The following is a 23,990-nucleotide window of genomic DNA, read 5'->3' on the forward strand; positions in this document are numbered from 1 at the left end:
CCGTTTCCAGAGTGTGGGCTTGATTTGTAGGGGTGCAGTCTGGATGGCATTCATTTCTAGGTCCTCCATAAAAAAACAGCTCATGATAGAGGACAATGGGTCTCCCATGGCAAAGCCTGCCTTCTGTCTGTAAATGAATGTATTGTATTGGAAATAAGTAGATTTTGTCATGAACAGTTCTGAGAACAACACAGAGAGCTGGGACCCAAATGCAGACACGGAAACTGAGGTCCAGTGAGGTGCAGCTCTCCAGAGCGAGTCCTGTGACGGTGAAGAAACGAACAACAACGAGGTGATCACGGGAAAAACACCAACGGGTGGTAGGCAAACAGGCGGGGATGCAGGCGGTGAAAGAGGATCACAGGAAACTAAAACAAAAAGAAACAATGAACACCAAAAACATGGAACAAACTTACTTTCTCAAACACAACGTGGAGCCAACGGACGAGACACGGTACCGAGTAGATGATGAAACGATCTGGCGTCGGACGTGTCCAACATCCGGCTTCTTATACTGTCGGGGAAGCGATTAGTGGAATTGGAATCAGCTTGTCCGGAACCACGCCTCCTGTCTCCAAACAGACAAACACAGAGAGGGGAGACACATACAGGGAAACACAGACAGAGGGAGACAAGTGCTTTCACTTCATATGAACATAATAATATATATATAATATAATATAAGGTGAAAAGAATCGGTCCAAGGACAGAGCCCTGTGGGACTCCGTGACTAACTTTAGTGTGCATGGAGGATTTGTCATTAACATGTACAAACTGAGATCTATCTGATAAATATGACTTAAACCAGCTCAGTGCGGTTCCTTTAATGCCGATCAGATGCTCTAGTCTGTGTAGCAGGATGTGATGGTCAATAGTGTCGAAGGCAGCACTAAGATCTAGTAAGACAAGTACAGAGACAAGTCCTTTGTCTGAAGCTATTATAAGGTCGTTAGTAATTTTCACCAGTGCTGTCTCAGTGCTATGATTTGCTCTAAATCCTGACTGGAAATCCTCAAATAACTCATTATTATGTAAAAAGTCACACAACTGATTGGCAACTAATTTCTCGAGGATCTTAGAGAGAAAAGGAAGGTTAGATATAGGTCTATAGTTGGCTAGTACCTCAGGATCAAGACTGGGCTTTTTAAGAAGAGGTTTAATTACAGCTACTTTAAAAGATTGTGGGACATAACCTGCTGATAAAGACATGTTAATCATATCTAATACAGGAGTGCTAATTAAAGGTAACACTTCTTTAAGTAACCTAGTTGGAATAGAGTCTAGAAGACAAGTAGAAGGTTTTGATGCTGACATAGTAGAGTTTAATTTGTTAAGATCGACTGTAGAAAAGCAGTCCAAGAATATATCAGGTCGTACAGTTTGTAAGGTTCCTGGGTTTGATGAAAAAATAGTGCCAAGCGAGTTGATTTTGTCTCTAATAGTTATAATTTTGTCATTAAAGAAGGTCATGAAGTCATTACTACTGAGGGTTATAGGAATACATGGCTCAATAGAGCTGTGGCTCTCTGTCAGCCTGGCTACAGTGCTAAAAAGAAATCTAGGATTGTTCTTATTCTCCTCTATTAAAGATGAGTAATAGGCTGCTCTGGCATTACGGAGGTCCTTCCTATAGGTTTTAAGACTTTCTTGCCAAACTAAGTGAGATTCCTCCAGTTTAGTGGAGCACCATTTACTTTCCAACTTTCGCGATATTTGTTTTAATTCACGGGTTTGTGAGTTATACCACGGAGCTAACTTCCTCTGTTTTATTATCTTCTTTTTTAAAGGAGCAACAGAGTCAAGTGTTGTTCTTAGAGCGCCTGCAACACTTTCAACAAGGTGATCAATTTCAGAGAAACTAACGTTAGTGCAGGAGTCTTGAATATTAGGATGAGGCATTAAAGTAAATGCAGATGGAATCGCTTCCTTAAATTTAGTTATAGCACTATCAGATAAACATCTGGTGTAGACACTTTTACCCAGTGGTGAGTAGTCCTGTAATATGAATTCAAAAGTTATTAAATAATGGTCTGATAAAATAGGATTCTGTGGAAAGACTATTAAGTCATCAATTTCCACACCATAAACAAAAACAAGGTCGAGGGTGTGATTAAAACAGTGAGTAGGTTTATGTATACTCTGACTAAAACCAATCGAATCTAATAGAGAGATAAACGCGATACTGAGACTATTATTATCGCTGTCCACATGAATATTAAAATCACCTACAATTATTACTTTGTCGGATTTAAGGACTAAATTTGACAGAAACTCTGAGAATTCAGACAGAAATTCAGAGTACGGACCAGGAGCACGGTATACTATAACAAATATAATTGGCTGCACAGTTTTCCAGGTTGAATGTGAAAGACTAAGAACAAGACTTTCAAATGAATTATAATTTAGTTTAGGTTTAGGGTTTATTAATAGGCCTGAATTATAAATAGCTGCAACGCCTCCTCCTCGACCACTGCCTCGAGAAATATGAGTATTAATATGACTGGGAGGAGTGAATTCATTTAGGCTAACATATTCTTCGGGACGCAGCCAGGTTTCGGTCAGACAGAGTAAATCAATATGGTTGTCTGATATCAGATCGTTTACTAATACAGCTTTAGATGAGAGAGATCTAATGTATAAAAGTCCACATTTTATTTTCTGATATTGTTGCATTGTCGCAGATTTTGCGTTGATTTGTATCAAGTTTTTCTTTATAGCTCCTCTTCTGTTCATTTTTGATCTGTTTAATTTAAATGATCGTGGGGCAGACAGTGTTTGTATACTAAACTGAGCTGGAAAATGCTCCACAGGGAGCGCAGAGAGGTGTGTAAGACTGCCACTCTGCTTCCTGGGCACCTGCGATAAGGGCAGCGCGGAGAGGTGTATTAAACTGCGATTCTGCTTCCTAATCCCAACACTGGGTTGTCATGGTTTTAGACCGCTAACAACTGCGTCCAGGTTCTTAGATATGAGAGCAGCACCCTCCAAAGTAGGATGAATACCATCTCTCCTAATAAGACCAGGTTTTCCCCAGAAAGACTGCCAATTATCTACGAAGCCCACATTATTTACCGGGCACCATCCAGACAGCCAGCGACGGAATGATGACATGCGGCTATACATGTCATCGCAAGTCAAGTTGGGCAGGGGACCAGAGAAAATTACGGAGTCCAACATAGTTTTTGCATAAGAACACACCGACTCCACATTAATTTTAGTGACCTCCGATTGACGTAATCGGGTGTCATTACCGCCGACGTGAATAACAATCCTACCATATTTACGTTTATCCCTAGCCAGAAGTTTCAAATAGGATTCAATGTCGCCCGCTCTGGCCCCTGGGATGCATTTTACTATTGTCCCTGGTGTCACTGTTCACGTTTCTCAAAATGGAGCTGCCAATAACCAGTGTTGTTTTCTCAGCAGGCGTGTCACTGAGTGGAGAAAACTTGTTTGAAACGTGAACGTGCGGATGGTTAACCATGGGCTTCAATTTAGAACTATGCTTTCCTCTCACAGTCACCCAGGAGGACCCTGGCTGCTCAGGGATTGCCGGGGGAGGGCTAGCAGGAGCTAACGCTACACTATGTGGCTTCGCACCTGCTAAAGTTGTAGGTGGCTGGCTAGCTACTGTAGCGTAAGACTGAGCTTCCATGGTGCGGAGCCGTGCCTCTAACTCACTGAGCCTCGCCTCCAGCGCTACAAATACACTACACCTATTACACTTACCATTATCACTAAAGGAGGCAGAGGAGTAGCTAAACATACGACACTCCGAGCAAGAGAGAGCAGGAGAGAGAGCGGGGGAAGCCATCACCAGCCGTGAACCTAACTGCTAAGCTAAAGTGGCTAACAGCGTATACGATTAATTAGCCAGAAAGCGGCTGAAAGAAGGAGAGCTGTGAGTGCTTGAGTAGAACTAGTGGATGTTTAAATGTTAAGCGGTAGTTAGCCGCTGTGGTGAATATTATAGCAAAAACAGTTGAATTTAGCGAGAGCAGCTAACAGTGAAGCAAAGACGAGTGACCAACACACAAGCACCGGAAATAACGTAATACGTCACCGTAACACGTCAGCACGTACCAGAGCAGGATTTGATGAATTGAAGAGAATTTTTCCATTGGCCAATAATTGGAATAAGCCTGTGAATGTTCTCATGTGTCCAGGTGATCGTTATCCCCAAAGAAATTTCAGTCAAAAGCAACTGGACTTGGTTATTTGTCTAGGAAGACGTTTCACCTCTCATCCAAGAGGCTTCACCAGTTCATTCAGGCATCTGACCAGGCACTTTGAGCTCCAAGTGTCCAAGCTTTAACACAAGATAAATGATAGCTGTGTGTGTGTGTGTGTGTGTGTGTGTGTGTGTGTGTGTGTGTGTGTGTGTGTGTGTGTGCGTGTGTGTGTTTCTCCTTTCTCTTTCTGCCCTCCATCAGGTGTAACTGAGCAAATCAAACACGCAAATCCGATTTCTTTTCCACTGTAAGAAAATCCGCTACTTCAACCTTGCCCTCTTTCTCTCTGTCTGACAGCCGCTCATTCATCCCCATTCGTTCATTGGATAAGCGTCGAGCGATTATTGGAGCGATACGCAGTTCCCATTTCCCATGAGGCTTTGCTCCGACCATTCAACATTAATTTATGAACAAAAAAACAAATGAAATCCTTGGCCATTTTATATTTGTGGTCATGAAAGTTATGTAGCGTCTGAATCAAAAGAATTAGATCAAGACAGGAGGCTAAACAAAAATCAGTAGGCTGGCTTAATGAGAGTGAGTGTAACACTGTAGCAACCATGAGTGAGATGTAGAGAAACAACAAGTGTTATACAAAGTGGTTTGACTCTGTATGAATGGTTTATAGAGGTCTTAGAGATTTTCACGGGAACATTCTTGATTCTGAAGAGTTTTTACTCAATGGGCCTGTCGTGATTATAACACGGCTGAGCAGGGCAGTCTGCTGGCCGATTCACTTGAGCTTATTGGCCGGTGGCCGAACGGGAAATCTCCCTGTCATCCCGGTGGCCACTCTGCTCCTGATTCAGAGTGATTTTCATAATATTTTAAAAACATTGGAAATAAATGTGAAATAATATTCAGATAAACAAATTACAAAATGAATAATAGGCAAACAAATATTTTAAATAAAACAAAGAATATGAATGCAATATAAGTTAAAGTGCAGTATATTCAGTTAATAAAGTGTTTTGTTGAATGAAAGGCAGCAGCAAACAGAAAAGTCTTCAGTCTTGATTTCAAAGAGCTGAGAGTTTTGAGCAGACCTGCAATTTTCTGCTCCTTCTCCATGTTTAGTTCTGACTCTGGGGACACAAACATGGAAATGACAAACCAGGTACCCAGGCCAAGACTTAGTTTGTTTTTTAATCCAATTGTTGATTTTCTTGTTTAAAAAAATAAAAAAAATAAGTTGCAGCTCATGCACCGAGAAGAACCAGGAAAAGAGATCAGATTTCTCCTGGATTAGCTTCTCTGCACTGGCTCCCTGTAAAATCCTTCTCCTCACCTACAAAGCTCTTCATGGTCAGACGATCATACCTTAAAAAGCTCATAGAACCTTATTACCGCACTAGAACACTGCACTCTCAGAATGCAGGGTTACTTGTGGTTCCTAGAGTGAGAATGAGAGAATGGAAGGCAGAGCCTTCAGCTAGACTTCAAACTTTCCTCTTTGATAAACTTTATAGTTAGGGCTGGCTCAGGTTTGTCTTGGTCCAGTCTTTAGTTATGCTGCTATAGCCTAATCTGCTGGGGGACTTCCTGTGACACTAAGCTTCTCTCTCCTCCTCTCTCTCTACATGGCATGTATTCATGTCTAATTATGCATGTTATTAATTGAGCTTGCAGGTTTCATTGGATCTTCATAGCACCTGGATGGTAGTTGTAACTGGTCCTGCTTGATGCCTCCGGCTACTATTATTATTATTACTATTATTATCATTATTTAACCTTATATTATCATTATTGTTACAATTATTACTATCATATTATATATCATTTTATATATTATATCCCCTACTATAAATATTATTAGCCATATTTCTGTTATTATCATAATAGTTATAATTGTAATGATTGTGGTTGCTTTTCCTCTCTTTCTTTCTCTCTGATGGCCGTCCACCAGAGCCAGGTTCTGTTTGAGGATTCAACAGGTTTAAAGGACATTTTTCTCCTACTACTCCTACTCAAAATGATAAGTGTTCTGAAAAAAACCTTTGATACATTAGAATTAAAAGTTATCAGAGTTCCTGGTTGGTTCTGTTCCTCCAGTCCTCCCATCAGCTTCTGTTTCCATCTGTTCAGTTGAGCTGCTGTTTGGAGGATCTGCCTTTCTCTTCTCCTCACTTTGACGAAGCTGAGAGGACTGACGACCAACACTTTTATTTCTTTTCAGCTAATGAGGACAGCTGAACATTTTATCATGAACACATACAGCTGAAGGGTTACTTCTGTGTGAGTTCTCTTGTCTCTTCAGATGCACTTTGTAGCCAAATATGTCTGCTCACTCTGAGCAGCAGAATGGTTTCTCTCCTGTATGAGTTCTGAAGTGTCTCTTCAGATCTCTTCTTTCAATAAAACCTTTACCACACACTGAGCAACTGAAGGGTTTCTCTCCTGTGTGAGTTCTGAAGTGTCTCTTCAGATCTCTTCGTTCAATGAAACTTTTACCACACACTGTGCAACTGAAAGGTTTCTCTCCCGTATGAATTTTCAAGTGTTTCTTCAGATTTCCCTTGTGGCCATATCTTTTCCCGCACTCCGAACAGCTGAATGGTTTTAATGAGCAGCTGAAGGGTTTCTCTCTTGAATGAGTACTTGAGTGTCTCTTCAGATCTCCATTTTGAATGAAACTTTTACCACACTCTGAACAACTGAATGGTTTCTCTCCTGTATGAATCATCATGTGTGTCTTCAGATGTCCCTTCTGGCCAAATCTTTTCCCACACTTAGAGCAGATAAATGATTTCTCACCAGCACTACTTCTCCAATAATTGACAGGAACTTCATATTTATTCAGAAAGTTAAAACCTGACTGAGGTTCTCTGGTCTCCTTCCAATCATCACTGTCGTCAGTCTCAGGTTCAGAAGAATCTCCAGTCTTGTCATTGATAGCTTTTTGCAAATGTGTATTCAGATCTGAGTTTCTGGCTTCTCCGTCAGTTTTTATCTGTTGAGTTTGTCTTTGATGAAGCCGTGAGGACTGAAGGTTCTCTTCTTCATCTTCTTGACTCTTCACAGGGACAGGAATGAATGGGATCTTGATATCAGCCTCCTCCAGTCCCTGAAGCTGCTCTCCTTCCTGACTGATCCAGAGTTCCTCCTGTTCCTCTTTAATGTGTGGGGGCTCTGGGTCCTCCTGGTCCAGACTGGAGCTCCACTCCTGCTGATGTTCTTCACCAACAATCACTTTCTGGACATCTGAAGGTAAAGCTGAAAACACAAACAAACAGCCATTAATGTGAGCATTAATGTGGGAGCACTCACTCACCTGTGCGACCCATGCAGCTTGTTTTTTTTTGTTTTGCTTTTTGTTTGTCTGTTTGCGCGTTTTGATGTTCCCCTCTTTTCACGCTCCTAACATTTAATGCCTTGGAGTTCAAGTGGAATCATGTTTTAACCATGAAGCCACGCTCTGGACTCCACCAAGATGGTGGAGACTTGAATGCTAGTATCACGTACAGCCGGGAGTTACTACTGACTCTCTGTTCACCAGCAACAGAACCAGACTTCTCACATCCCTTCTGCTCACCATGGAGGACTTTTAATGCCACAAGTAAGTGGATCTGTTTTAAGGAAATGCCGGAGGAAAAGAGGGAGGAGAGGTGGCGTTCAGCAAAGGCTGAGAAGATCTGAGCTGGGTGACAGACGCTGGCTTCCACCTCTCCCAACAGTCCTACTCTCCAATGTCCAGTCCATTCGGAACAAAATGGACAAGCTTGAGATCTACGCAAGGTGGAAATGGGAGTTGAGAGAGAAGTGTCTCCTCGCGTTCACAAAGACGTGGTTGAGAGAACTAGACAGCAATAAGGATCTTCCCATAACTGGCTTTGGCCCCCCCTATCCGTCTCGACCACTCTCCTCTCATTACAAACAAGTTTAAGGGAGGCGGAGTATGCTTTTATATTAATGAGAGATACTGTAAGACAGTCGTGGTGATATTTAACTTTTGTGTCTCACTTCATCCTTTCTACCTGCCAAGGGAATTCCCTCAGCTGTTGAGAACTGACGTCACAACAGCTGATCGAAGACGTGAGCAACAAATTGAACTCCCCCGATGCTCCTAAATGTATTTTAGGAGATTTTAATCACTGTTGAATTGACAAAACCAGGGTTAAAAGAAAAAATCTTCTGACTGAATGTTTTTTTTCAAGCTAAGTTATATTATCTCCAATTAGTATTTGTAAAACTGTTTTCAAATTGATCTGAAAGAAGGAAGGACCACATTCCCACAAAAAGAAAGTTTCTTCTCTAGTATAGTTTGTTGAAAGAAGTCATTAAAAGAGTCCGTCATGCGACAGGCGCGTTACTAGCCATTGAAAACATTGGAAGTCAGAGTCCCCTTCAGATGGGGTTCCCGGGTCTGTCCCCCAAGAATTCTTTTTAATTGGGCAGATGAAAATGCAATTGTGACATGGTTTGAGAAGGAAAGGAAAGACCATTGGTCTCCTCTCCAATGGACTCCTGTCGGGGCAGGTCTACTGAGTAGGTTAATGTTTCTGTTAAGGATAGGGAGGGTCAGCACAGACCCCAGCAACCAGAATAAGACATTAGAACAGCCTACAGCCTCAGACACACTGACATGCACCGACCCGATGTCAAGTGGACCGGGCTGAATCCAATGCAGGTCTCTTGAAAATGTGCAAACTAGGAGACATCACTGCTACGACGGATGTTTTCTCTCCTGACCGGTGTTTGGGTTTAACGAGTGACCTGTTAACTGGACACTTTCAGCTGAAAGTGTCTGTGGTTGCCGTAGTGATGGCAGATGCTAATAACAGGAAGGCAATGTTAGCTGTCCTCCTGAATGCCTCTTTGTTTAGTTTTTCATAACAATGTTAAACATAACGTTACCTTCCTGATCAGTCTTTATAGTTTTGTTTGAGTAAATGTGTCAGTGGAGTTTTGTTCTTTGCTTGTTGTTAAGGTAAACAGGAAGAGAGCGAGTTCTTCCTAATAATATCTATCTCTAATTCATTTTATAAATAAATCAACTGTATCTGTCTTTGAAACCTGTTTGACTAAACACGTGTCGCATATAATTTAAGGCACTACTTTGAATAGAAAGTTAAATTGAATAGTAAACTTATTCATGGTAAATTCTGAGTACATTGCCAGCACACACCAATCTCGTCTCTCTCCCTTTCTCACACACATACACGCATGCATGCACGCACGCACACACACACACACACACACACACACACACACACACACACACGACAATTGACGGAAATCTGTCATGGCGACTGAAAACTGTAATCCCTGCAAAACACTGTGAAGTGTCCAGGGGAGGGTGTCAAGAGTGGGGAGGGGGATGGTCAGAGGGGTCAGGAGTTGAGGAGCTGGACAGCCCTGGGGATGAAGGTTGCTCTTCTCCTCTGTGTCCTGCAGCAGGGACAGCAAAGACGGCGTCCTGAGGGGAGCCACTCGAGAGGGGTCCTGCATGATCCGACCAGCTAACCTGAGTGTCTGCTGCTCGTGGATGGTCGACAGAGTTCTAACAGGAAGTCCAATGATCTTAGAGCAGACCGTGGCTACGCTCTGCAGGCGGTTTCTGTTCTGGAGGCTGGTGGGGTAGAACCAGCATGTGATGGAGTCAGTCTAAGAAAGGCAAACTATTGTCCTTGACTTCTTCTCTGGTGAACTTGATGTTTCTGTCCACAGAGTTTATATGTTCAGTAAAAGTTTGCACCTCTTTGGATTTTAATTTTACCCATGTGTCGTCCACATATCTGAACCAATGGCTCGGGGTTACTCCTTTGAAGGAGTTCAAAGCCTTGTCCTCCACCTCCTCCATGTATAGATTTGCCATACAGCCGTGTTTCTGTCTGTGAAAAGTGCCATTAAACTGGAAAAATGTGGTGTTCAGGCACAAATCCAGAAGTTGGCAAATGTGGTCTGGTTTGTGATTTGTTCGGTTGTGGAAGGAGTTGTCCTGTGTGAGCCGCTCTCTTACTGTGGCTAAAGCCTACCAAACCATAGCAAAATGGCGACTGGTGTGAGTAGCAGCAGCAGTGTTAAGCCAGCGCCTTCGAAGCTGAAAGCAGACGTATGGATTCATTTTCTATTCCCTTGTAAACTTGCAACACAGGAAAGAGATAAAAGTAAGGTATTGTGCAAACTTTGCCAGGCGGTTCATAAATACTGCAGACTAACCTGTGAAACCACCTGAGCCGACACCATGCAGACGTTCTGCAGCAACCCGTGGCTAAATCCGTGGATTCAAAACAAACGCAACTCGACAAATCCCTTATGTGCAAACTGGCGCCAGGTTCTGTCCGGGCGCAGAAGACAACAGAGTCGGTGGCTGTCTTCATATGCAAGGACCTGCGGCCGTACAGTGTCGTCGAAAACGCAGGTTTTAAGATGGTACACATGCTCGAACCACGATACGCCATACCAACACGCAAACACATGACAGAAGTCGCTATCCCGAAGCTGTACGAAGAGATAATACCGCGGTTTTGGAGTTGTTGAAATCGACAGAGAGAGTGGCTCTTACATGTGATGGTTGGACGTCGAGAGCGACTCCTACGTGACTATTACCTCTCATTTCATTTCCAACGAGTGGGCACAAGTGTCAAATGTCCTGCACGAAGCCACACCGGTAGCAATATAGCGAACCTGTTGAAGGTGAACGAATGGGGGTTAGTCGAAAAAGTGCCGTCACAGATAATGCTGCCAACATTGCTGCTTGCTGTCAGTCTCATTGAGTGTTTGCATGTTGGCTGCTTTGCCCACGTACTCAATTTAGCTTCTCAGGCTGCTCTTAAAATCCCTGTTGTCTCATGGCTTCTCGGCTGAGTGGGGCGCATCTCCATTTCTTTCCACCGAAGCACGCTAGCTAGTCATGCACTCAAGAGAAAACAGAAGTTGCTGGATCTCCCACAGCATAAACTAGTGACAGATGTACCAACGCGTTGGAACAGCGCATTAGAAGTGCTGGAAAGATTTTTCTGAGCAGCAGCCAGCTGTGTCCGCTGCACTACTGTCCGCTGAAGTATGAAAACAGGAAAAGGATCTATGCACCCTTACAGAGGCAGACCTAACAGCAGCAGAGGACGTTGCACAGGCTCTGAAGCCACTGAAGAAAGCCACCTTGGTGATGTCTCAGGAAGGCACCCCTACTCTGTCTGTCATCGCACCCCTTAGGGCAAAACCTCTGGATGGTGAAGGAGATTAAATCTGCGGTGCACCAGGATCTCCAGAAAAGGTATTTATTGTTCTACATCATCATCATCATCATCATCATCACATTGTTAGGCCTGTTTTATTCAGTTGGTTTGTTTTTTTGGCTATTGTAATGTGAATTAATTCATTTTAGTTTATTTTCAAGGTACAATGGCCTGAAGGCCGAACTTCTCCTAGCTTCAGCTGTGGACCCACGCTTCAAGGCCCTGCCTTTTCTGTCTGATGATAAGCGTGAGGAAATCTTTGCCAATCTCGCCACTATCACTGATGCATTAGCAACTGTGAAGGACTCTGTAAGTGCAAATTTATATTGAATGAAGATGCTGACTAGGTGTGTGCAGCTGTGTACACATAATATTTTTGTTTTATTGTCTTATGCAGTCAGGTCTGGAATTATTTAAACGCTGGCACATTTTATTTTGTTGATAATTTTCCTTCTATTATACACTCCCACATTGGATTTGAAACTAACTGTGCAACTATTGAAATACAAAGCTTTTCTTTACTTTAATTTATTTACTTTTACAACAGGGTGGGCCAATAAATGCAGCAGACAGTGAGGCAGGTGAAGTGTAGGAGCAGCAGGCAGAGCCAGCTGATGACTCTGGACCCCCAACAAAGAAAGCAAGGGAGTCTTGTGCTTTATCTGATCTCCTGGGGAACACATATGCTCCAGTAGCAGTGTCCAGAACCACAAGTGACAAAGCTTTAGATGAGGTGATGAGGTACAAAGAGGTAAAGCCACTGCCACTCTCCACCAATCCACTCAACTGGTGGAGAGAACATGAGGGGGAATTCCCCCTTTTGTCATGCCAAGCAAAACGATACCTATGTATCCCACGAACTAGTGTACCTGCTGAGAGAATCTTTTCCACAGCTGGTGATATTGTCAAGGCCAAGCGAAGTGCACTTAATCCAGAACATGTAGACCAGTTGAATTTCTTGAACAAAAATCTACATGTGCACATCTAGTATGTAACCAGACGGCACCTGGTTCTTATGTGTTATGTGAGATCGGAAGAAAGAAAAAACATGATTTAAGTTTACATAGGCCTACGTTACTTTACATTACATTACATGTAATACAGCACTGTCATGTTTTATTTGTTTGCTTTTGTAAACCTTAAACTGGTATTGTTGTGCTGATGGTATTTTTTCAGTTTGTTTTTTTGACCAAAATCCTGAGTATATGAAATACATAATTTAAGTTACATGCACTTTAGTTCAGTGTTAATACAGCACTGTCATTTTTTAAATACTTATGTATGTATGTGTATCAAATACATGCATGTACTAGTATTATTGAGCTGATGTTTTAAGACTCAAAATGTTATGAGTTAGTTTACAAAGAAAGAAACGCACAATGTAAATTTACTTGCACTGTAGTTCAGGGTTTAAGCAGTGTCCTGTTTTATCATGCTATGAGTTATACCACAGCTGTTCATAAGGCATGAAACAAAATAAATTATTTGAAAGAAATGTTCTGGTACTGTTACGTGTGTATTTTTACGTGATACTGAATCGATATTGAAGAATTTCAAGCAATATTTTCAAGCAATATTGAATTGAACGAATCGAATTGAATCGTGAGATTCTTAACAATACCCAGCCCTAGAAATCACAATTCACGATACTGAGTTCACAATATGCGTTTTTTAACAAAAAGTGATATAATCTACGAAATATATAGGCTATTCTCTTCTCTTTTCTTTTTCAAATGAAAGAATGATTATTTCTGAGGTATAAACTGCAAAAACATGCTCATTTCCCTTTCTTTCCAAAAGTAAAACTGAACATATATATTTTTTGAATAACAAAAGCATTAATTGAATTAAAAAACAAAGAAACTAAGGCTTCGCCTGTGTTCATAGCTTGAAATTGACATGTTTTTGAAGGAATACCTGCCATCTGAGATTGTCCGGCCTCTATGCACCTTCTACGATGTATAAAAACTCACACAGGAAGAGGTGGAGGATGTCATGAGAGGAATGAAGCCATCCACCTGTGCCCTGGACCCCTTCCCTTCAGCCCTGCTAAAGGCCAACCTCTCTGCCATCTCTCCATTCATCATCCACTCTTCCTGGCTGGCCATATCCCATCTCTGTTAAAAACTGCTATTATCAGACCAATACTGAAAAAAAACTACCCTTGATCCAGGAGTCCTTTCCAATTACAGGCCCATTTCCAATCTTCAATTTCTTTCAAAGGTTTTGGGAAAAAAAGTTGCTGCACAACTTCAAGATCATCTCAGAGTCAATAACCTTTTTGAATTTTCAAGATTCAAGATTCAAGCTTTATTTATCCTGAGGGAAATTATTTTGCAACAGTTTCAATACAAAGGTGGGAAAGAGTCAGAGTAACAATAAGCATTAACATGAATCAAATCAAAATAAAGCTAACGTAAAATAAATCAAGCAATGAACTAAGTGTGACAGAGTGCAACAGACATCGTGGTTAAGCGTAGGTATATACAATATACAACAATACGCACTGTGCAGTTTAGCAGCAGATTGAAATGAAATAAGTACAAACTAAATAAGTGAGAAGGAGCGATAAGTTATAAGTGTTAAAAATGTTAAAAATGTAGCAGCATTTCCTACAGAACTAAGTGACAGTATGGCACAGTGGAGTGTAGCAGCATTTCATACTGAAGTAAGTTACAGTAAGTTACAGTAAACCACAGTGAAATGTAGCAGCATGTCCTAAAGCACAGGAAGTGTAGCAGCAGATAGTTACAGTACCATTAAATAAATAAATAAAGTGATCTAGTGGTGATATAAAGAGACAGTGTAAAGTGTAGCAGCAGTAAGTTACAGTACCACAAAATAAGAGATGTAGTGGTGGTATAAAGTGACAGTGTAGTATAGCAGCATTTCTTACTGAAGTAAGTGACAGTACAACTGAATAAAGTGGTGCAGTGATGATATAAAGTGACAAAGTGACATTTTCAGGATACAGTGTCTCCACTGTTCCTAACCTGACCAGGGGGAGATGAATTATAAAGTTTGATGGCCGCCGGAAGAAAAGACTTCCTCTGGCGTTCAGTATTACACCGGGGGAGAATGAGTCTGTGGCTGAAGGTGCTTCTGCTGGAGGTCAGTAGATGGTGGAGAGGGTGAGAGTTGTTGTCCAGGATGCTGTGCAGTTTAGACAGTATCCGCCTCTCAGACACAGCCACCAAAGAGTCCAGTTTGACCCCCAGAACGAAGCCAGCCTTCCTGACGATCTTACCGATACTCTTGGCGTCTGCTGCCCTCAGTCTGCTGCCCCAGCACACAACAGCAAAGAAGATGCTACTGGCTACCACCGACTGATAGAACATCCTCAGCATGGTGTTACAAACATTGAATGACCGGAGCCTCCTCAGGAAACAGAGACGACTCTGGCCCTTCTTGTAAACAGCCTCAGTGTTCTTGGACCAGTCCAGTTTGTTGTCCAGGTATACTCCAAGGTATTTGTAATCCTGGACAACATCCACAACATCCAGCCATTGATGGAGATGGGTGTGGGGGCAGATATACTCCTGCGGAAATCCGCCACTAGCTCCTTAGTCTTGGTGGCGTTTAGAATCAGGTGATTAGCTGCACACCAGTCGACGAAGGAGTCCACAACGCCCCTGTACTCCTCCTCCTTCCCCTCACTGACACAGCCAACAATTGCAGAATTGTCAGCAAACTTCTGCAGGTGGTAGGACTCAGAGAGGAACTGAAAGTCTGAGGTGTACAGGGTGAACAGAAATGGTGAAAGAACAGTACCCTGTGGAGCTCCAGTGCTGCTGACCACAGTGTCAGACACGCCGTCCGGGAGAGCAGGAAGATGATAGCGTCCTCCACACCTAGTCTCGGCTGGTAGGCAAACTGTAGAGGGTCCAGTGATGAGCTGACCAGGGGCCGAAGAAGTGAAAGGACCAGCCTCTCCAGGGACTTCATCAGGTGCAACGTCAGCGCCACCGGTCTGTAGTCTTCGGAGGTGCTGGGACGCACCTTTTTTGGTACTGGTACCAGGCAGGATGTCTTCCACAGCACAGGGACCTTCTCAAGACTCAGGCTGAGGTTATAGATGTACTGCAGGACTTCACACAGCTGGATCGCACATGTTTCCTCCTTCACCTCCAGCAGGACACCATTGGACACTCAGAAAACGCACCCAAATGGCTCAACTCATATCTGACCGATATGTGAAACCTTTGTGTTCACCAAAGCATTTTGCTAAATGTCTTTTAGGGGTTCTCATTTTAACGTATTACTTATTTTTCATTTTACCTTTTATTTTTATATTGTTTATATTCTGCTCTGTACTACTTCAAGGTTGTTGAATGTAAAGTGCAATACAAATAAAATGTATTATTGTTATAATTATTATCTATATTTTCAGAAGCTGAGATCACTGCACATTAACAAATGAGTGTGTTTACATGGACATGAATATCCAGTTTATGAGGCTTATGATCATATTCAGGATATGATATTTACATGAACACAGAGCACTCAGGTTATTCTTATTCCTCGTGCACATCATGAATACCATTCTGTTAGCAGAGGCGATGTTTACAGAAACAAACCAGCGTCAGGAAATATGAAACTTTTAATAAAATGTGAAAACTTCAGGGCTCCAGACTAATTGTGACGAAAATGTGAGAGTGTGCAACTGTATTTTATTCCCAAAGCAATTTCAGTCAAAAGCAACTGGACTTGGTTATTTGGAAGTTTGTTTAGACTTTGTTAGCGCTCGACTGGGTTACAGTGACAGTCTTTAGATTCACAGGAGGCCATTTGTGAATAGTTGTTCCTTGAGGTTAGATTGTTGAATCTCCTGGGAAGGGATGAAATGGTAGCATTGTAGATAAGTGGTGTCTTAGACCTCCTCCTCCGTTTAGCGATGGTTACAATGCTGCCCTTTCAGCCTTTCCCAGGAGATCAACAATCTAACCTCAAAGAACAACCGTGTGTGTGTGTGTTTCTCTCCTTCTCTCTCCTTCTCCCCCCCAGAAGAGCTTTAATGATGAGAGAACTGTTTTATACATAGGTGAATATTAATTGACTGTTAACATTTATCATATACCAGATAATATAGCCTAAAGAAAACCGACAGCCCGTATCTGTCATCAGCTAAGGCTGATGAAAAAAGAATCGGCATCGGCCCTGGAAAATCCATATTTGATTCCAAGTTAGAACCTCAGATAAAACAGGCCAGTGCGGCTGCTGCCATCTTTGCACCGCTGCCTAATGAGACGACTGAAAAACGTCAACAAACAAAGTCAAAATAAGATGACACCATCCTATTCATGTTTAAACTCATCAAATTTGAATCGTCAAAATATAAATCTATAAATTATAGATTTTAACTGTCTTGTGATGTATCGTTACATCCCTAGCTCAGATTTCAGCACAAACCAGAAGTTACAGAGCGAAATTGTGCGCACACCGCAGACTGCAGTGAGGTGGAGGAGAGAGAATGAGAGAGAATCAGAAATACTTTAATAATCCCGAACTCAAGCTATACAAACAACATATTTAACAACAACAATATTATACAGATAACATGTATTTGTAAAAAACAGAAATATAAAATAGTATATGTATATATAAAATATCAAAATTACCGTGGTAATATATAAAGATCAAAAGTACTGAAATAATGTGCAATGTACTGTAAAAATGTGAAAAGAACTGATTGGTAATGATTGAGTTCTAATGACAAAGGGGGGGGGTGACAGAATCTTCAAGGGATGTGTTGTATAGTTTAATGACCACAGGCAGGATTGATTCCCTGTGGTGAATCTGGGTGCGAGGAGTCTTCTGCTGAAGGTGCTCCTCTGCTGGGCCAGTGTGTCATAGAGAGGGTGGGAGACATTGTCCAAGATAGACCAGAGCTTGGACATCAACCTCCTCTCTGCCACGGTCGTCAGGATGTCCAGCTCCTCCCCAACAACATCACCAGCCCTCCTGATCAGTTTGTTCAGTCTGTTGGTGTCTGCGACCTTCAGCCCACTGCCCCAGCATGTGACAGTGAACAAGAGTGCACTGGCCACAACAGACTCATAAAACATGTCCTGTATTCACTTTCATCCCCCTTTCCAATGCAGCCAACTATTACGGAGTCATCAGAAAACTTCTGAAGGTGCAATAGTTGAAGTGAAGAGTTGAAGAGGGTGAAGAGAAAGGGAGAGAGGACAGTCCCCTATGGGGCCCGAGTGTTGCTGACCACCCTGTCAGACACACAGTTCTGTAGGCGTACATACTGTGGTTTTCCCATCAGGTAATCCACAATCAAGGACACGATGGGCGATTCCACCTGCATTGCAGCCATCTTCTCAACCAGTAGAACCGGACGGATGGTGTTGAATGCACTGGAGAAGCCAAAGAACATGACTCTCAAAGTGCTTGCAGGCTTGTCAAGATGACTGTAGACTCTGTTGAGCAGGTAGAAAATGCAGTCCTCAACTCCCAGGCGGGGCTGTTAGGCGACCTGTAGTGGATCAGTGAAGGGCCTGACCATAGGCCTTAGCTGCTCCAGGACGAGTCTCTCCATGGTCTTCATGATGTGGGACGTCAGGGCCACCGATCTGTAGTCCTGAGGGCCAATGGGACGTGGGGTCTTTGGCACAGGCACGAGGCAGGATGTCTTCCACAGCACAGGGACCCTCTGGAGGTGCAGGCTCAGGTTGAAGACTTGACTCAGTACTCCACACAGCTGGGGGGCATAGGCTTGAAGCACCCTGAGAAATACGCCATCAGGCCTGCAGCTTTGCCAGAGTGGAGTCTTGTCAACTGTCTTCTCACCAGGTCAGGCTTTAAGGACACTGTAGAGGTGTCTGTTGGGGGAGGGCTGGAGTTGTCAGGTTGTGAAGGACATGATGTAGAGTAGGGGGGACGGGTGGAATAGGTAGGTGTCAAGTGAGGTGGTGAGGGAAAGTTAAGAGGTCTGTAAGGAGGAGGTAAATTGACAGTCGTTGAAGGGCAGCCAGCAGCAGAGTCATGTGGGGGATTGGCTGCAGTATCAAACCTATTGAAAAATAGGTTCAGTTTGTTGGCCTAGTCCACACGGTCCTCCAACCCTGTGCTACCAGTCTTCTGGAACCCGGTAATGGTTCTCATGCCACTCCACATGTCCCTCATGTTGTTATGCTGGAGTTTACTCTTGGGCGATTAGCCGAGTAAACAAAGACAGCGTGTCCCGGTGGAAGTGGTAAAACATTATCATTGTAGAGGGCAGAACTTCAGGCAATAAAAGTTAAGAAAGGGTGGAGTAGAAACAGGCAACATGCAACTTTTGCAGAGAGAGAGAGGGAGAGAGAGAGAGCGAGAGAGAGAGAGAGAGAGAGTGAGAGAGAGAGAGCGAGAGAGAGAGAGAGAGAGTGCAGAGAGTTGTAGCTGAGTTGGTTTCAACGTCAGGCGCACCCCCAGAGAAAGAGTGCTATGCGGAAATGAATGAATGGGACGATATTTATATTTCAAAATTGCTTCGAAAAAACCAAGCAAACCCGGAATCAATTTGTGGGGGGGGGGGGGGGGGGGGGGGCTGGAGCCAATTCCAGCTGACATTGGGCGTGAGGTGGGGTACACCCTGGACAGGACGCCAGTCTATCGCAGGGCACATAGAGACGAACATAGACAGACAACCATTCACACCTACGGGCAATTTTAGAGTCATCAATTAACCTAACACCTGCATGTCTTTGGATTGTGGGAGGAAACCGGAGTACTCGGAGAAAACCCACGCAGACACGGGGAGAACATGCAAACTCCACACAGAAAGGCCCAGGCCAGGAACGCGAACCTGGAACCTTCTTGCTGTGAGGCGACAGTGCTAACCACTACACCACCGTGTAGCCCAGGCCGATACTGAATACCACTAAAAGATTTAAATCCACTGTCTCTGAAAAAAATGCACTTTAGCATGACAGCGCACCTGCTAACGTCAAATTAACAGAAACAAAATGTTTTCCAGAATATACATTGCATATAACTGTGTCTATAATTGTGTCTGAACCTTTTGTGCAGAGTTTCACTCCACAGACGACGAGCAAGATAGTGCGCGTATGTCATATCACCATACCATCCTGCGCCAACGTTAGCAGCTGGTATACAAAGTGTATTAAACAGACGTTTGTTGCAAAGTCTCCCAAATAAAAACAACATATACAGAAAAATATGTTGCTGTTTCAATATTCTGTTTTTATGTGTGCAGTGTTTCGCTGGACAGACAACGAGCGAGCAGCGCATGCACAGCTTAACCAGATCTTGTTCCAACGTGCTCAGCTGGTAATCAAAGTGTTTTAGCAGACAGACGTTTGTGACAAAATCTGAGGCTTTCACACTAACAGTGTGATTAAAATACTATAGACTATAATAAATAATTAAGTGTATTTGCAGTGTATTTACTGCAGTGCTATGGGAACTGTTGATCAGTATCACATGATATGATAGTACCGGCAATAAATAAAAACTACTGTCACCCCTGCTCACACTATTCATGGGCCTATTCTAACCAGAACACAACAGACTCCCACTGGACTAAACTTAAATCACAACTTTACATTATTAAGCATTACAAGCTGCAAAACATGTCAGTCAGCCTGCTTGGGTCAACGGCGTCTATCTGCCAGCTTCTCTAAATATCTCGGCTCTGTTCTAACGCTGCCCTGAGCGTGAACGCACCCCATCAGCGCAGAGCTGAGCCAGTTTTGATTTGCTGCTTGACGACAGGACAACTCTGGTACTTTTGAAACACAACGTTTCTTTAAAAAAAGAAAAGCGACTTTTTAATAAAGAAGATATAATTCAAAATTCAAATATAATATGAAAAGGTATTTAAATGTGAAGATTGACTGAACAAAGCGTATAAGTATAAACATGAGTCACAGATTGATTTTCTGACAAAATCCGTTTTGGATTATTTGAACCAGCGCAATGCTAAATTTATGGGTTTTGACGTCAGCCCTGACACACTTACTGCTCACAAATAATAACGCTGGTAATAATAATAATAATAATAATAATAATGAAAACAGTGAGTGATATTTTGTAGTTTTGGTTTTTGGGCTGTGTGGGACACAGTTGTATGAATGAGAAAGGTCAGGTGGACGTGGTTTTGTGCACCTAACGTTAGTTCAGTATTCAGTGGCTGCACATGTTATTTGATGAGCATGCATGTTTCGGCTGTTGTGCATGCACATGTACTGAAAACTTTTTGCGCCCCATATTTTGGCCAGAAAAAACCCTGGTGTTTATTCTGCGATGCCGTGCCACACATTAGCCTATGTATGGGAAACACTGGATCTTTACGCTCATATGTGACCCATATCTGATTTGCTTTTGACAGTGTAAACAGCACAAGTCGCATTGAATCTGACATTTTCGAACCAGAATTACTTTTAAATGTGCTACTAAATCGGATACGTATCAGATTTTTTTGATTGTGACCGCAATCTGGACAGCCAGGTCGCATTTAATGCGACTTTGACGTCATTCTGACATGCACTGTTTTGTAAATAAATGAAAGTTGATTGAAAAAAAAAACTGTGCCACCGACGGGAGTCAGGAACAGAATCAAATAGAGCCATCATTAAAATATGAATTTTCTTTCTCCTCTTACTCCTTTGTGATATCACCAGTTCACAAATTTGCCAGCTGTCCCCACACACTGTTTTTGGCATTAAGCCTATGTCTTGCCTGTCTGTAAAACAAACCGTTTCTTAAATTCTTTATAATGATTTCAGTCCTTTTACAATGTGCATCTTATTGGTTGGGCATGTGCAAGCTGCTGAAATCCATTGCCCCTGGTGGGATTAATAAAGTTGTCTGAGTCAATAGTTTGCTAATTAGAAAAAGAAACACATCATTTTTTTACAGGCGGAAATTTGTACACAACGGACAAAGCAGATGTTAGGGATTTTGGGCCCTCAGATGGCTCTGCATTAAAAACAGACACCATTCTGTAGTGGACATCAGAAATACATTCTCCCACATAATAATCAACCAATAAATGATAATGTACTATATTTCCTGTTATATTTTCTCAAGAAGAGAATGTAAAAACAACAAGAACAAGAATATCTCGTTAAACTGAGCTGCCATTGTGTCATGGTGGCAGCAATAAGCTGCAGTAGAAAATAAAGTATAATTTCCAGATGTATGTATACAACACAATGATGAATGAATCCTATACCTTTCTAAAATTTTCTTTCCCAAGTGAAAAGTTATGTTATTAAGTGATTATTAAGGCATGTTCATGAAGTGAATGAGTGGTGTAACATGAGTGTGAGTCCACTTTAAGTGGATCTTTCACAGCTCCTGAAGACTTGAAGTGGAGACATTCACAGCTGCTTTGATTGCTCCAATAACTTATAAACACATCAAATCATTAACAGTAAAGACTCTTCATGAATCCTGGATCAATACAAATGCTCTGAGAAACTTCAGGATCTAGCTGCGGCTAACAGGCTGCATGTGTGTGAATGCTGTAGCTAACGTTAGCTTAGCATCATTAGCAGAGCAGGAGAAAGAAAACAAACCTTCTCGTAGCTTCGTCTCCGGTTTTATAACCGCCTCCAGCTGTTTCCGGTTTTGATCCATCTCTGATGAACAATCATCGGTTTTTCTGCCGTTATTTGGATTTAACTAAAGGCTTCTCTCCGCTCACTGCTCCGGTGTTTAGGTCGGCAAATATCAAACGTCACTTCCGGGTACGAATGTTAAAATAAAAGCTTCCTTATTCTTCTGCAATGGCGTAGATTAGAAGAAGAAGAAGAAGAAGAAGAATTACTTTTATTTATCCCGCAAGGGAAATTCAATTTTTTCACACTGTTATTTTTATACAGGTTACACACACAGGCCCGAAATACACACATGCACAAACAGGACCTATATACATGCAATTAATAGAGAGATGTTAGAGCGAGGGGGCTGCCAATGGATCAGCGCCCCGAGCAGTTGGGGGTTCGGTGCCTTGCTCAACAGCACCTCGGCAGTGCCCAGGCGATTCAATTCAATTCAATTCAATTCAATTCAATTTTATTTATAGTGCCAAATCATAACAAAAGTTATCTCAGGTCACTTTACAAACTAGGTAAAGACCACACTCTATGACTTATTTATGACTCACCTGTATTGGTTTGAGGACGTAACAGATTAATTAGTGTAAAGGTTATGAAGCAGGAGAAGTAATACATATTTATCAAAATCCTAAAAGCTACAAAACCACACTGAAAATTGATAACCCAGTAAGATAAAAAATATAGTAACAGTAATTCGGAGGAAGGCGTTATTGTGGTAGCGCTGAGTGAATATTTTGTTAACTAACAGTCTACCAAAATCACCTGGCATATTAAATGCCCCTTTTATATGAAGATCCATTACAACAACAGTTGGATTATATCCACCTGATATACATGCAATACATGCATTACATGTAATCATGATCAGTTAGGGCCTCAAAATGTAGATATGCCTGAATAACTCTGTCCTTGTTTGAGAAGGTCATCTTTTCAGTTGCTTCAATCAAGCAGCAGTAGTCTTCTGACAACAGTGTGTGTCTCGAAAATGAGAAATGCAATTTAATGTTGGTATCATATAACACTGAATGTTCACTTTGATAGAATGATTTTTACTATTCTAAGATTCTTTTTTATTGTATCACATTAAGTCAGTCCTGACACACTACAATCTTGTGAAGATAAACAATACTTAATAATAGTATTGATTAATCATGTAATCCTTGTCCAGTTCTTGCTGATAAATTGGCTGGCACATAAAATAAATTCTATGAGCTGCCTAACGAGTGAGCTGCCTTTTCTTTAACCTACTGCTTGGGTACGATGTACATTCAGTTGTTTGTGTCTATCTGAGCTAATTTTTGAGTGTAGGCATTTGGCAGGAGAGACAGAGTATAGAGTATTAATAAGGAAAATATTAACATACAGCTCTAATTTTTTTAACTATAACATAGTTCATGTATTTCAGTAAACGCACCATGTTTTCAGAGTAATATGGTTTCACCTGAATTGCATTCTGTAACGACAGACACAAGTATAGAGATGGCTTTTTAAGGTGCCTAGATGTCCAGTTTTTCTACCAAATTTAGCTTGACCTGTGTAGACACCTGCAACTCACCAAGAGAGTGTTTACTGGGAGACAGGTTTCACTCTTCACTCACTCTCTTCTGTTCCAGCCGGGTATCACCCCTTCATGTTGCTAATATATATATATATATTACCAGATGTTAGTTTTTACTTTCACCAGTAAGTATTGATCCATTTACTGTGTGATTAGTGCATCATAATGCATCCGTCTACCTCCTTGTCTAAGAAGAACTGATCCTCCTCAGTGTGTACTGCACAGACCTGATGTGTCTGATGGGTCCAGTTGTCTCCTCATGTTCACCAACCACAGCATCAGCCTGCCATCATCACCTGAAGGAAATCTGTTTGAAAAAACATGTTTATTGTTGTGCTTTCAGACTCTTTACTATAGTATAACTTGTATATTCACATTAGGGTTTTTCCCACTAACGTGTGGCCACATCTGCAATATGCATCTGCAATGAATATGAGGGTTGTTTATG

The 23,990-nt window shown here is 42.0% G+C and overlaps 1 protein-coding gene across 1 annotated transcript; it reads right to left on the bottom strand.

Annotated features, from left to right (window-relative positions):
- Positions 1–4,491: 4,491 nt before the first annotated feature.
- LOC310962877 (uncharacterized protein) lies at positions 4,492–22,078 on the bottom strand. The gene is made up of 2 exons (XM_083935484.1): positions 21,943–22,078; positions 4,492–7,445 (listed from the first exon to the last, which is right to left on the bottom strand). The coding sequence occupies exons 1-2, from the start codon at positions 22,001–22,003 to the stop codon at positions 6,517–6,519; spliced, it is 990 nt and encodes a 329-aa protein (XP_083791610.1). The 5' UTR covers positions 22,004–22,078; the 3' UTR covers positions 4,492–6,516.
- Between the last annotated feature and the right edge of the window lie 1,912 nt (positions 22,079–23,990).

The sequence above is a fragment of the Echiichthys vipera genome (assembly GCF_963691815.1).
Source record: "Echiichthys vipera genome assembly, chromosome: 20".
Taxonomy (NCBI): Eukaryota; Metazoa; Chordata; class Actinopteri; order Perciformes; family Trachinidae; genus Echiichthys; species Echiichthys vipera.